The following is a 15,692-nucleotide window of genomic DNA, read 5'->3' as shown; positions in this document are numbered from 1 at the left end:
GGTCAGAGGTCACCATCGGGCTTTTTTTCCTCTATCATTTTCTACCTTGTCTTTTGAGATAGGGTTTCTTTCAACCTGAAACTCAATGATTGGCCAGACTGGCTGGCCAGAAAGCCCCCAGGGACCCTCTCTTTAACTCTCTAGCCCTTACATGGTTTCTTCTCAGGGTTTGGCCACAGCTGTGAGAAAAGTAACTAATACGTCAACTTAGCACTGACTCTCTGTCTTCAGGAAGGGAGCATGAACGCTTTCCCAGTTTGTAACTTGCCTTTTGTGATGACTGACTGACAGAACATTTAGTCTGTCTGTGAAAGCCAAGTCTAATGGTGTTTGGGTATGTATTTCCTCCCTGTTCTTCGGGAAGTTCTGCCAAGCCCTTAGAGGTAGCATGCATGCGCGAACACACATGCTTTTTCTCTGCTTTCTCATGCCAAGTTATCAAGGGGGATTTATTTCTTCAGCCTCTTCATTTTTGTCCCCTTTCAAGCTGCCTTATGTGTTCTCTGACAACCTGAGAACACCTCTTTCTTGGTGAGGGCTCTGCCCTTGTACTAGTATTTACCCACCAAAGTAGGGAAGGACTTTCAGGATGGGCATGGCAGCTGGCTTCTCAAAAGGGTCTCTGTGGGGCTGAAGAGCTGGCTTAGTAAACAAGAGTGTTTGCTACTCTTGCAGAGAACCCAGGTTCAATTCCAAGCACCTATGTTGTGTAACTAAGAACTGCCTTTAACTCCAAGTTCAAGGGAGCTGATGCCCTCTCCTGGCCTCCCTGGGCATTGCAGGCCTTGGTGCTCATACTAACACACACACACACACACACACACACACACACACACACATTTTTAAAGGGTCTCCAGAGAAACCCTGTCTTGAAAAACAAACAAAAATAATTAAGAAGAGTCCTTGTTGTTTCTTCATGGTTGTAGGTAGGTAATTTTGATTTGAATGACACAATATGGGACGTCTCTGTTAGAAAATGACTCTAAAGTTTATCATAGTTTTCTTTTCAATCTGTAACATACACATTGACACATTGACCCCCTGGACATGTGACTAGATATGTAGTTACTCTTAGCACTGCCATTACAGAATGCTTGACAAGAGCAGCTGAAGGAAGAAAAGAGGAATGGAGGGGTTTTCTGTGGCTCGAAGTTTGAGGGTGCAGCCCATCATGATGGTGAGGGCACAGTGGCAGGAGCCTGCAGCAGCTGGTCATGTCGCATCCACAGTCAGGAAGGGGAGGCAGACGGATGCTAGTGCTCAGCTCACTTTCTCCTGTTTATTCATCCTGGGACTCCCGACTCGTGGAATGGTGCTGTCCACATTCCGTGTGTGCCTTTAAACCCAACTACCCATTCTAGAACTTCCCTCACAGACACACCCAGAGGGCTGTCTCTTTGGTGATTCCCAAAGAGATGTTTCCAGAAGTCCTATGAGCCTGGGGTTGTTGATTTTACTTCCTGGTCAGACATGTGGTCCTACCTGTGGTCCCCAGCCGTGGCATGGGTACAGGATTGCTGTGTGGTTCTCCAGTGGCCCCTGATCCAGGCAGACGTCCTTGGCCTTATTGTTACGGAGCTGCAGGAGAAGATGAAATGTACCTATCAGAAACCATCTAGGAGAAATGCATTTTTCCAGCCACCACCTTGACCGTCCCTTGGCTGTGATTTCATGATAGAGCAGCCACGCACAGTCCTTCCAAGTAAGGATTGGTGCTTGAATCTGTGAGCCAATAAGTCCCACAGCTATGCAGTGGGTGTCTTGGGTGTGAGCCCTGTGTCTGGGTCCTGGAAAGCCTGACCTCCACCCCTGACCCTCTGCCATCTCCCACATCAAGGGACATGTCAGGGGACTGGAACAATAGCTTAGTGGTTAGGAGCATTAGCCACTCTTAATGAGGGCCTGAGTTTAGTTCCCAGAACCTAAGTCTGATGGCTCACAACCACTTGTAACTCCAGCCCAGAATACCTGCTGCCCTCTTCTCGTCTCCACAGGCACTGCACTCACATGCACGTACCCACTCCCACACAAACACATATGCACATAAAAAAAAATCTTTTTTAAGGAGACAGGGGCTGGAGAGATGATTCGTCAGTTAAGAACACTTGTAAGTCTTGCAGAGGACTCAGCCTTGGCTCTCAGCACCCACACAACAGATAGCAACCATCTATAACTGCAGTTCCAGAATATCTACAGTGCCCTCTTCTGGCCATTGCAGGCACTGCATGCACATGGTGCACAGGCATGCATGGAAACACCCATACATATAAAATAAAAACACATAAGTCTTTAACAAGAAGATATCAGAGAACTCTGCATGTGCTGTTCATGAATGTGCATGTGCTGTTCATGAATGTGCAGGTGCACATGTATGTGCACATTCCTGTGGACACCAGAGGACTATATCAGGTGATGTTTATTTTTTTTATTTTATTTTTTTATTTAAATTTATTTATTTATTAAGGATTTCTGCCTCGTCCCTGCAACCGCTTCCCATTTCCCTCCCCCTCCCCCTCCCCCGATCAAGTCCCCCTCCCTTATCTGCTCGAAGAGCAATCAGGGTTCCCTGACCTGTGGGAAGCCCAAGGACTGCCCACCTCTATCCAGGTCTCGTAAGTGATGTTTATTGAGACCAGGTTTCTAACTACCCGAGCTCGCCACTTAAACTAGACCATTGAGCTCCAGGGATTTTCCTGTCTCAGCCTCTCCAGTACTGCAAGGATTGAAAGTACGCACCACCATGCCCTATGTTTGATCTTGTTTGTTTACATGAGTTCTGGGGATCAAACTCAGGCAATCACTTCACCAAATGAACCATCTCCCTAGCCTCTCTAACCCCAACTTTTCATCGTCAATCTTGGATTTTTAAAAAATATTTTCCTTCTAATTATGAAGTTATCACAAGAATATTGTGAAAATGGTATCTATGAAAAAACTGCTAGGGCTTGGAGTGATGGCTTTGCATTTGAGAGCACACACCGCTCTTTCAAGGGACCTGGGTTTGCTTTCCAGCAACCACATCAGGTAGCTCACAACCTTTGATAACTACAGTTCCAGGACACCCATATCTGATTCTCTCTGGCTCTGCGGGCACCTGCACACACTTACTTGCGTGTATGCAAATAGATAAAATAATATAAATAAATCTTTAAAAACAAAACACTCAAATCCCCACCCAAACAGTTTATAGGTCTGCCATGGGCAACAGCTGCGGCTGTGTCTCTCTGCAGTCTGTCCCGTGACAACAGCCCAGGGTCACAGTGTGATGGGCCGGTTTAAACATCCTCTTTTTCCTCTTCAATGTCATGGACTTACCCTCTGAAACTGTATGCAAGCCCCCAATGAAACGATCTCTCTTCTTTTTCCTCTTTCTCTTGTTTGCTTTATATTTTTTGTTTTTCAAGTCAGGGTTTCCCTGCGTAGCTCTGGCTGTCCTGGAGCTCGATCTGTAGACCAGGGTGGCCTCAAACTCAGAAGTCCACCTGCCTCTGTCTTCTGAGTGCTGGCTTTACAGGCGTGTGCCACCACTGCCTGACAAATGCTTTCCTTTCTAAGTTGTCTTGTTCGTGGTGTCTCCTCACAGCACTGGGAAAAATAACTAAGACAGCTGGTCAATTTTTCTTTGGGGGATTTTTTTTTGTTATTTAAATCAATTATTTTATTTAAATTGAATTGTAGGGCTCGCTCACTACATACTACATAAATTACTGTTCACTTGTAAGATTTGTGATGTATTAATTTCCAGCTTGGCAGAACATTTCCACATTTGGAGTGTGGGTTATATTTCTTTATGAGCTCAGATCAATTATCTGTTTTCTCTGCTGTTCCTCCTACAGCTTTCACTCTTAGCGAGCCCCTCTCCATTTGGATATATCAGATTTATCTCCATGGCTATATGACTGTTTTCATATCTTTATTTTTGGGGGAGGTTTTGAGACAGGATCTCCTGTAGCCTAGGTCAACCTTGACCTCCCTATGCAGCCTGCAATAACCTCAAACTGATTACAGTCGTGTGATGCTGGTGTATGCAGCGCAGGGGATGGAACCCAGGGTTCCACATGTGTGGGGTCAGCGCTCCGCTGACTGTGCCACCCTCCCCAGCCATGGCTTCTTTTACAAAGAGCTAAGCCGTTTACACAACTAAGACAAATCCCTGCTCATTTCCAAATGTCTCCTTCACACTTGCTCTTCCTTCAAACCCTTTTATTTCGGAGAAGGGAGGAGAAGGCAGTTAGCATGCACTAACAATGACTGCCACATGTTTCCTGCGGATCTACAGATGCTACACACCAGGGCTCATCGTTCTGCCCAGCACCCCCATTTCATTCCACTCACTTTTATACACTAAGCCTGGGAGGAACCAGGTGACTGGCAACAACTTAATAGAATGAGAGTCTAGCCTTTAGCGCAAAAGACATGTTATTGTTGTTGTTGAGCTTATCTAGGATGGTACAGTCTTGTGTGGCCAGCTAGCCTTAAATTCACTATGTAGCTGAGGATGGCTTTGAACTCTTGGTTCTCTGCTTCTGCTCCTAAATGCTGGTATTAAAGGCATGTTTTAACATGCCCAACTGTTTCAGAATGTTAAATGCCTCAAAACAGAAAATCTGAAATTTCCACCTTTTCCTTTCCTTTCCTTTCCTTTCCTTTCCTTTCCTTTCCCTTCCCTTCCCTTCCCTTCCCTTCCCTTCCCTTCCCTTCCCTTCCCTCCCTTCCCTTCCCTTCTCCTTCCTTCCTTCCTTCCTTCCTTCCTTCCTTCCTTCCTTCCTTCCTTCCTTTTCTTCTCTTTATCACTACTTGGCTGCAGCCCACAACAGTGAGGAATAGAAACTCTAGTTTCACCCCAACCTCCCCCTCTCTCTTTTGAGATAGGGCCATGTTAAATAATCTAAACTGGCCTGAAACTCAATATATAACCCATGCTCATGGCAATCCTGCCTCAGTGTCCTTAACTGCTAGGATTATAGGTATGTAGATCACACCCAGCTTCCTGCCCCCCCTTCTCTCTCACACACACACACACAATTGTGTATGTGTCTGTCTGTCTGTCACTGGGGATTTAACCCAGGGAATCAAGCAGAGCATGCTAAACCAATGCCCTACCACTGAGCCATATCCTCTGCTCCCTGACTCTTACTGTGTCCAGCTTCCTGCTCAGTGTCTCTGCTTACATGGCCCAGAAGCCCTCAGTATCCAAACATCTCAAAACCATCATCTCTTGGGCAGAGAAGACAGCCACAGACCCATCCCTGCCTGAGCCTTGGACCTCCAGGAATCACCGAGGGGAGGAGAGGAGGAAGGTTCTGTTGTCCCTCGAGTGTGGTCCACCTTACCTCCCCATAAGCAATAGTATTATTGTATCTCCTCATTTCCGGGTAGACGTGGTCCAAGTACCACTGGAAATTCTTACACTTCAAACTCTTCCTTAAAGCTTTTCTTTCCGAGACGTCACCTATGTCGATCCCTGGATTCTGCAAGCAGAGAGACAAAGGGCATTAGTAGCATGGAACGCCAACCAGGGGCTTGTGTGGACAGAGTTACTTTTAGAGAGGGAATCTAGGAGATTTGGAGCGGAGCCTGTACTGGTTTCTGTTTTTTCTTTTTTGAGGAGTGTTATAGCTTTATTTCTATTGCTGTGATAAAACACCCTGACCAAAAGCAGCTTGGGCAAGGAAGGGCTTATCTGGCTTATAACTCCAGGCTATCATTCTTTATTTGGGGGAAAGTCAAGGCAGGGACTCAGCAGTCAGTCACATCCACAGAGCAAAGAAAACAATGCATCCCTGCTGCCTCAGCTAGCTTTCTTCCCTCTTACACAGTCCCTGCTGCCTCAGCTAGCTTTCTTCTTTCTTACACAGTCCACGGTCCAGTCCAGGAAATGATGCAACCCACTTCCAGGGTGGGTCTTCTACCTCCATTAAAAATCAAGACAGCCCCCCCCCCCCGCCACAGACATACCTCTAAGCAAACCCGATCTAGACAATCCCCCATTAAGACTCTCTTCCCAGACTGTTTCACGTTGACATTAAAAACCAACCATTGCATAGGGTCCTGTGTAGTAGCTCAGGCTAGCCTAGAGCTTGCTATATAGCTAAGGATGACTTCGAACTCCTGATCCACCTGTCTTCACCTCTGAAGTGCTGAGATTACAAGTGTGCACCACCACACCTGGTTTATGCAGCATGAAGGAAAGAACCCAGGGCTTTGTGTGTTCTAGCACACACCCGACCGACTGAGCTACATCCCCTGCTCAGGGCCCAGTAGTGCTCAGAAGGCTGGCTTCAGCAGACGCGCTGTGTCTCTTAAACTTAAGCTGGAGATTATATACCTGCCCCATGGAGCACATGTAGGAAGACTGGACAGACATCTCTAGACAGGTCTCCATCTTTATCACCCCCGGGGTTAAGGACCCCAGGACACAAAGGATAGCAACAACCCACCCTCTGGGATTCTTCTATTTCACAGGCCCTCGGTGATTATCCAAGACAATTAGTGCAGGAATTGTTTTTGGGTGACAAGAAAACAAATGTGTCTAGGCTCCTTCGTCTTTCCCTTGCGCGTGACGTCCCTCTTTGTGGGCACTCTGCGAAGCTCATTATATGCAGAGGAGAAAATAATTTTCCGTGTGATGATGTTCTGATGAATAATTCACTCTGCTTTTATTGAAATGAACCTGTAATGGGTTGCTGGATGATGACAGGGGAAATAAAGTATCTGAAATATGAGCCTCAGTCTCAGCCCCAAGACGACTGTGAGTCAAAGGACACCGGCCAGGCTGGGAAGGGAAGTCAGGTGGGGTTTGGGGGCACTGAGAACAGCTAAGTGGTAACTCTGTCAAGATTTCTTCAGTCCTCAGATAAGGATTTTAAGTGGGTGTGTATGCATGTATACGTCTGTGTGTAGGGGTGTGTTTGTCTGTGAATGTATTTAAGTATGTGTCTATTTGTGTGTGTATAGATGCTGGTGTGTTTATATTGTGTAGGGTATATTTATGTTGTTGCTGTTGTGTGTGTGTGTGTCTGTGTGTGTGGTTTGTGTGCCTATACATCATATGCAGGGCCAACAGCAGAACGCGGGCTGCCTTTCTCTATCATTCTCAACCTCATCTTTCTGTTCTTGTGTTGACACATAATCTCTCTGAAGCTGAAGCCCACTGGCCAAAATACTGCAGGATCTGCCTGTCTCCTCCCCTCAGTGCTGGGGTTCCGGGCATGAGTGGCGATGGCTACATAGATGCTGGGGACTTGAACTCAGGTCCTCATGAGTGGCGATGGCTGGCTCTACATAGATGCTGGGGACTTGAACTCAGGTCCTCATGAGTGGCGATGGCTGGCTCTACATAGATGCTGGGGACTTGAACTCAGGTCCTCATGAGTGGCGATGGCTGGCTCTACATAGATGCTGGGGACTTGAACTCAGGTCCTCCTTCTGCCACAGTAAAAGTGCTATTTCTACCCATGGAACAATCTCTAGAAAAATTCTTTAAATATCATACTTATGAATACTTCAAGGCAAGCCTGAAAACAATATGTAGCTCTTTGCTTGAATATACTTGCCATGATTAATTTATTAGTCTGATCGTTTGAGTCATAACCTCATAATATATAGCCCATGCTAGCCTTGACCTCATAACCCTCCCTGATTCACCTCCTCTAGTGCTGGCAATACAGGTTGGCGCCAACATACTTAGCAGAAAATGGCCCTTTTTCTTCTTCTCTTTTCCTCCTCCTCCTTCTTTCCCTCCTTCTCCTCCTCTTTTTAAATACAGGATCTCAAGTAGTCTAAGCTAGTTTCAAACTGGCTGTGCATCAAGGTCAATGAATGACCTTGAACTCCTGATCCTGGTGCCTCCATTTCTCCAGTGTAGGGATTATACACTTGGCTGAAATTAGTCATTTGTTAAAACATGGCAAGATAACATTCATAATTATGGCCTAGTGATCTGGAACCAGCCAACCAACTGTTCTTCCATGTTGTTTGACTTCACTTACCTATGATCAATCACAGTCCAAAGATTCCAAATGGAAAATTCCAGAAGCAAACAATTTATAAATTTGAAGTAAATTTCATCAAAGGATTTTGTTCTGATCATGCTATCTTGTTATTAGACATTGCTGTTGGTCTCTTATTATATAAGTTTATAAATAAAACTTGGTCATAGTCTGTATGTCGGGAGGAGGGACAGCATCTACAGTGTGCATGTGCTTCGTCTGTCCCAGGGCTTAGGCTGGGAGTGTGGCACAGGCCTGTCATCCCAGCATCGGGAAGCTGAGAGAAGAGCGTCACAATCTGAGACTAGCCTGGGCTGTTCAGTGAGATCTTGTCAAAGCACAGAAAGAGGTGGGAGGAGGGGAAGAAGGTAGAGATGGGAGGAGAAGGAAGTGTGGGAAAGAGGAGAAAGGAAGGAAGGGAGGGAGAGAGGGAAGGAGGAAGGAAGTAAAAGAAAGAAGAAGAGAATGCCCTAGGACCAGATGTGTTTTTATTTCAGTTCAGATTTAGGATTTAGTTCCCAACCATCCAGGGCTCGTTTCATAATGAGACTGCTTCAATGCTCCCCCCAAAAGAAGATTTAGAAACATTTTCTGGACCACAGAATAATTTGTATAACTTCTATTGGCTGAACATCCTTCAAGTGAAAACCACAAATCCCAAATTCTCCCAAGTCTGTTATTTTGAACATGGTGTTCATGAGGTATTCACCGGGGTGCTCAGTCCTGTGTATGAGTTCTAGTCTTTAAAACTTCCTTCCAAGCACCCCAGGGCCAAGCAGGGATTGTAGGACATGGCACTGGGCAAGAGTGACCAGAACTCGGCTCTTATGACTTGAAGAGTGACAGCTAACGTTGACTGTCAGGTTGACAGGATCTGGAACAGCACTTCTGGGCATGTCAGCGAGGGAGTCTCTAGACTGGGTTCACTTGAGGAAGGAAGACCCACCCTGAACGTGGATAGCTTCATCCGATGTGCTGGAGTTCCATAATGAATACCAAGGAAACAGTGAGCTGAGCACCAGCATCCATCTCTCTCTGCTTCCTGACTGTGGATGCCACGTGACCAGCTGCCACAGGCTCCTGACACCATGCTTTCCCCTATGTGATGGACTAGACCCTTACATTCTTGAGCCACAGTAAACGTTCTGTTTTTTTTTTTTTTTTTTGGTTTTTCGAGTCAGGGTTTCTCTGTGGTTTTGGAGCCTGTCCTGGAACTAGCTCTTGTAGACCAGGCTGGTCTCGAACTCACAGAGATCCGCCTGCCTCTGCCTCCCGAGTGCTGGGATTAAAGGCGTGTGCCACCACCGCCCGGCACAGTAAACGTTCTGAAAAAGGTGTGGTGGTACACACCTTTAATCCCAGCACCTAGGGGCAGAGGCAAGCATGTCTCTGTGAGTTTGAGGCCAGCCTGGTCTACAAAGTGAGTTCTAAGACAGCTGGGGGCTACACAGAGAAATCCTGCCTTGAAAAAACAGGCAAAACATTGAGAAGATCTTTCCATAAGTTGCTTTTGTTGGGTGTTTTATTCTAGAAAAGGAATAGTAACTCGTAAGACAGATAAAACTTATCATTCTAGAGTTTTCTCTAGAAAACATAAATAACCTAACACTGGCTCACCAGGGGTATGAGTTCACTCCCTTTTCTGATAATTTGAGTAAATGTTCTCATATTCCTTATTTAAGAAAATTTACTCCTAGTTAATGTGTGTGTATGTATGTGAGAATGTGTACATGAGTGCAATGCCCCCGGTGGCCAGAAGAGGGCAACAGATCCCCTGGAGCTGGAATAACAGGTGATTAAGAGCTACCTGAAATGGGCACTGGGAACTAGACTCTGTCTGGTCTTATGCAAGGGCTGCAGCACTCTTAACCACTGACCATCTCTCCGACCCTGAGCTCACATTCTTGCTCCTGAGCTTTGTGTAAGACCTTAAACAAGTGCCACGAGCCTCCCAAACTCCCAAGTCTCTTGTCTGTAAAATGGGCAGAACAGCATGCCCCTAACAAGCCAGCATTTACAGACTATTAAGACAGCCTATCCTGAATGAGGTAAGCCAGACCCAAAAAGAGGAACATGGGATGTACCTACTCATATTTGGTTTCTAGCCATAAATAAAGGACATTGAGCCTATAATTAGTGATCCTAGAGAAGATAAATAAGAAGGAGAACCCAAAGAAAAACATATAGGCATCCTCCTGAATATTAACCTTCATCAGGCAATGAAAGGAGACAGAGACAGAGACCCACACTGGAGCACCAGATAGGAATCTCAAGGTCCAAATGAGGAGCAGAAGGAGAGAGAGCACGAGCAAGGAACTCAGGACCGTGAGGGGTGCGCCCACACACTGAGACAATGGGGATGTTCTATCGGGAACTCACCAAGGCCAGCTGGCCTGGGTCTGAAAAAGCATGGGATAAAACCAGACTTGCTGAACATAGCGGACAATGAGCAATACTGAGAATTCAAGAACAATGGCAATGGGTTTTTGATCCTACTGCACGTATTGGCTTTGTGGGAGCCTAGGCAGTTTGGATGCTCACCTTACTAGACCTGGATGGAGGTGAGTGGTCCTTGGACTTCCCACAGGGCAGGTGACCCTGATTGCTCTTTGGGCTGACGAGGGAAGGGGACCTGATTGGGGGAGGGGGAGGGAAATAGGAGGCGGTGGCAGGGAAGAGACAGAAATCTTTAATAAATAAAAAAAAAGACAGCCTAAGCGCTATTCTGTGCTTTGTTTGTTTGCCACTGGGGCCCCGTGGGGTGAGTATGAACAACTGAACAATTAACGTTCTATAGATGTAGAAAGTCCAGGCGAAACTCTTTGTTGTCATGAAGTTAAATGAGCTGTTGTAAATAAGAAATTTATCAAGCATCTGGGATGGACTAAGGGCTCATCAAAGGTTACCCAACATTACATAACAGGAATATGTGAAAGCTTGGGCTGGCGAGATGGCTCAGTGAGTAGAACGGCTTTCTGCCAAGCTTGATGAGCCACGGTCCACCTCAGGACCGGCCTGGTGGAAGGAAAGAGCCCTCTTGTACAAGCTGTTCTCTGACTTGCATACGATGCCCACTGTCGCATTCCTTCCCCTATGTAAATAAGGGTAAGGTAAACATATGGAAAGGCACAACACGTTCAATGATGATGCAGTGCGAAAGGAGGGGGAAGCAACTCTTCAGGATGGAGTTCAACACCTGTAATGTGAGGTGGGATGGGGGTACAGTGTCAGTTTAGCTCCTTGGGAGGCTGAGGTGGGAAGGTCAAAATTCAAGATTAGCCTGGCCTGGTGAGGGATTCAAGGCCATCCTGAGCAATTTAGTGGAACCCTGTCTCAAAATGAAAAACAGTGCTTGGAGGTATGGCTCAGAGATAGAGCATTTCTCTAGAATTCCCCAGGACCAGGGGCGGAGGTCATGGCTCAGTGGTAGAGCCCCTCTATAGAATTCCCCAGGGAGGGCCTGGGATGTAGGTCAGTGGTAGAGCTCTTGCCTAGAATCTCCCAGTGAGGGGCTGGGGTGTGGCTCAGTGGTAGAGCACCTGCCTAGAATCCACAGTGAGGGGCTGGGTGTGGCTCAGTGGTAGAGCACCTGCCTAGAATCCACAGTGAGGGGCTGGGTGTGGCTCAGTGGTAGAGCACCTGCCTAGAATCCACAGTGAGGGGCTGGGTGTGGCTCAGTGGTAGAGCCCCTGCCTAGAATCCCCCAGTGAGGGGCTGGGGTGTGGCTCAGTGGTAGAGCCCTGCTTAGAATCCCCCAGTGAGGGGCTTGGGTATGGCTCAGTGGTAGAGTCCTTGCCTAGAATCCCCCAGTGAGGGGCTGGGTGTGGCTCAGTGGTAGAATCCCTGCCTAGAGTCCCCCAGTGAGGGGCTGGGGTGTGACTCAGTCCCTGCCTAGAATCCCCCAGTGAGAGGCTGGGGTGTGACTCAGTCCCTGCCTAGAACCCCCCAGTGAGGGGCTGGGGTGTGGCTCAGTGGTAGAGTCCTTGCCTAGAATCCACAGTGAGGGGCTGGGTGTGGCTCAGTGGTAGAGCACCTGCCTAGAATCCCCCAGTGAGGGACTGGGGTGCAGCTCAGTGGGAGAGCACCTGCCTAGAATCCCCCAGTGAGGGACTGGGGTGCAGCTCAGTGGGAGAGCACCTGCCTAGAATCCCCCAGTGAGGGACTGGGGTGTGGCTCAGTGGTAGAGCACCTGCCTAGAATCCCCCAGGGAGGGGCCGAAGGGTGCTTTCCTAGCATACAGAAGCCCCGAGGTTCAACCACAGGTACTGGGGGGGGGCTGTAACAATGATACAATTTATACACGTTTATCTTCCACTCAAACCTTGTACACATCCAACTGTACTCTTGCTCTGTTGCCGCCTAATGAAACAGGAAGGAAGATCTGGCAACATCCCATTTTACTGTTACTCTCTGAGAAGTGGTCAGCGAAGATTTCATCCATCAAGAGGCAGAGGTGGGATTCAGATGCAGGTGGGTACAGCAATGGGGTTCCTGTTGGGAGCCTGTAGTAGCCAGAGATTTTCCTGGAGCCACAGGCAGAATGTATGAGAGAGGTAAGGTTGGAAGCGAGAGTCACAGCTTTCAGTAAGGGCTTGTCACTGCCAGATTTGGATTAACACAGCAACAAGACCTGCCGGTCTTTGTAAGTGGATTGATACCTTCCTATTGCTGCCCTGGTGCTAAGAGGATCTAACACGCAGGCGTCTGTTAGCCTTGGCAGTGGAAGAACCGTTGGCTTATTTAAGGGGATCTGTGGTCTGCCTGAGTGCCAAGCTGATAGTGCTAGGTTGACAGGAAAAGGCGCCTGCTCCTACCTCCAGAGGCAGATTCCACGCGATGTACACATGAGACTTGTAGTCGTCCATCCAGACCTCGGCTACCCGGAGCGCGTTCCTCTTGGTGTAGAAGCCGATGTTGCTGTTGTAGGGTTTCTTCTTGCGCTCGATGTGAGCCACCCGTGAGCATGGAAGGACCTCCATGCTGCCGCCACAGAGCCACACCTGGAGGCAAGAGACTTGATCAGTGCAGCAGAGCATATCCCAGAGTGATTGAATACATTTCGCATAGGTCCTAGTTTCCTTGATTGCTGTGATAAAACACTCTGACCAAGCAACTGAAGGAGTAAAGGGTGCATCTGGCTTACACTTCCAGGTCACAGCCTATCACTGAGAGAAGTCAGGACAGGAACTTTAACAAGAACTTGAAAGCAGGGCTGGAGAGATGGCTCAGTGGTTAAGAGCACTGACTGCTTTTCTAGAGGACCCAGGTTCAATTCTCAGCACCCCACATGGCAGCTCACAACTGTCTAAAGATCCAGTTTCAGGGGATCCGACACCTTCACACAATGCACATAAAATAAAGTTATAAAAACCATAAAAAATATTTTTAAAAAAAGAACTTGAAGGTAGGAAACATGGAATACTGCTTATTGGTGCACTCACAGGGTCAAGCTTAGATAGCTTTCTTATATAACCCAGGACCACCTGCCTAGGGAATGGTGCCACCCACAGCGGACTGGACCCTCCCACATTAACAATCCCCCCCCCCACCACAGACAGACCCATAGGCCAGTCTCATCTAGGCAATTACTCAGCTGATGCTTCTACTCTCACAGACTCTAAGCTGCAGCAAGTTGACAGTCAAAGCTCACTAGGACATTTAATACAACCATCAGTTTGAATGGACCTAGAGTCATCTAGAAGACAAACCCATGGGCATGGCTGTAAGGGAGTTTCTAGACTGGGTTAACTGAGGAAGAGAGGCTTAACCTTGAACGTGGGTGACACCATTGCATGAGCTGGGGTCCTGGGCTGGATAAAGAGGAGAAAGTGGCCAAGCACCAGCGTTCATCTCTACTTCCTTACTGAGGAAGCAACATGACCAGTTGCCTCATGGTCCTGCCGCCACGCCTTCCTGCCACGATGGACCAAATCCCTGACCTGTGACTCACAATAAATCCTCCCTTCTTAAAGTTGATTCTTGTCGGGTGCTTGGTGACCGCAATGAAAAAGTAACTAATACATTTCAATATGTCTGGCTTGTGCAATTTCTCCTTCGGCTATGTTGTTGTTGTTATTATTAGCTCAGGCCTTTGGGAGAATTTGGCTGTGATTCCTCTGATGTCATCTCTCTCATTCCCCCTTTTTTCTTGTGTGTGTTTGTGTGTGTGTGTTTCTCTTCTGGCTTCTGTGGGCACTTGCACGAAAGTGGTATTCACTCATATATGAATACATGTGAATACATAAATAAATACAGTAAAAATATGTCTTTTTAAGGAATTAATAAATGTCAGGGCTGGGGCTAGTTGTTGAGTTGGGAAAGTACTTGCCATGCAAGAATGAATACCCGAGTTCAGCCCTGGGTAGCCAGGCCTGACAGCTTGTGCTTGCAATCCCAGCTATGGGGAGGTGGGGGGCCCCTGTGTTCACTGGCCAGCCAGCCCAGCCTCCTTGCTGAGCTCCAGCCACTGAGAGACTCTGTCCCACAAAAGAGGTGACAACATCTGGTGGACACCCCAAGGTTGTCTTCTGGCCTCCACACCCATAGGCACATACATGAACATAAACACAAGCACACATACAAAATTAAACTTATAAAGAATATCACGCTCAGTTCTTAAGGAAAGGTGAGTGTGTGTGTGGGGGGGGGGCGGTTCATTCATTTCCTGGAACTAAGTAATAGTGAAGGGCTTCAGGTTGTAATGAACACCTCATCTCTTGGAGGTGTGAGAGATGGAACCTGGGGCCCTGTGCAGACTAGGTGAGTGTTCTAGCACTGAGCCTGTGTGACATTCTTGGTGTTTGTGAGACACACAGGGTGTTACTGACTTTACAACAGTCTACTGAGACTTTGGGAACAGTGTGGGGCTCACCCCACCTTCTTCAGGTTCCCCATTCACACACTAGCCCTAAAGATGGTCTCTGAGGCTGTTGACAGACACAGGGCTTTCTCCTCGTTCCCTTAAGGGTGTGCACTTCTGAAATCTGAGGACCGTCTCTCCCAAATGTCGTCTGTGTCCATGATAAGGTCACTCTGAAATCCATCTAAATTCATCTCTACGGATCAAAGCAACACAAGCGGGGCCTAGCGGCACACTTTATTCTTCCTAGGTATTTGGGAGATGGAGGCAGAGGTACTGTTTGGGCAACTTAGTGAGACTTCCTCAAAGTAAAATGTAAGAGGGCTGGGGTGTATTTCAGTAGTCGAACACCTGCCTACGATCCCCTCAGTGCTGGGGTGGGGCTTGGCGGTAAAGCGGCTGCATCGTCTGCACCAGGTCCTGGGTTATGGACAAAACAACAACACACTAATAACAATAACAATAGGAAGTAACATCGATGGATCTCTCAATGCAAAACTCATGAACAGATAATCCCATTGGGTCATCTAAGTCTAGGTAAATTTTAGCCTTCTATACTTTGGTAAAATATGACTAAAAAAATAACTAGGTATCTGGCTAAGAAAATAGTTTGTTTTGTTCATCCTTTCTTCTTCGGGACTCCTTGGGAACACTTGCCCATCCCAGTCCCTGCCACTGGTAATGACCCCCAGTATTTTGTGTCTCCCCTGGACCTGTTTAAATGCATCTTCTCTTCCACACCTAGATGGATGCACTGTAGCTTTCCTCCTACGTTTCTTTTTACAAAAATTCAATTTCAATCTGGGGCTTTATTTATTACAGTTTCTCAGAAACAGGATTTA

General features: G+C 47.3%; 1 protein-coding gene across 1 annotated transcript in view; it reads right to left on the bottom strand.

Annotated features, from left to right (window-relative positions):
• Galnt17 (polypeptide N-acetylgalactosaminyltransferase 17) overlaps window positions 1-15,692 on the bottom strand; it is a 431,486-nt gene that overhangs the window by 19,446 nt on the left and 396,348 nt on the right. The window contains exons 7-9 of the mRNA XM_041648500.1: window positions 12,806-12,991; window positions 5,334-5,471; window positions 1,483-1,578 (exon numbers count right to left, since the gene is read on the bottom strand). Of these exons, the coding sequence (XP_041504434.1) occupies window positions 1,483-1,578; window positions 5,334-5,471; window positions 12,806-12,991 (420 nt within the window). The remainder of the gene's footprint in view (window positions 1-1,482; window positions 1,579-5,333; window positions 5,472-12,805; window positions 12,992-15,692) is intronic.

This window comes from Microtus oregoni, unplaced genomic scaffold (assembly GCF_018167655.1).
Source record: "Microtus oregoni isolate MIOR12 unplaced genomic scaffold, Mior012 000003F_ref0000135, whole genome shotgun sequence".
Classification (NCBI taxonomy): Eukaryota; Metazoa; Chordata; class Mammalia; order Rodentia; family Cricetidae; genus Microtus; species Microtus oregoni.
The sequence above is the reverse complement of the archived record's forward strand: the minus strand, read 5'-3'. Positions and strand labels throughout refer to the sequence as shown.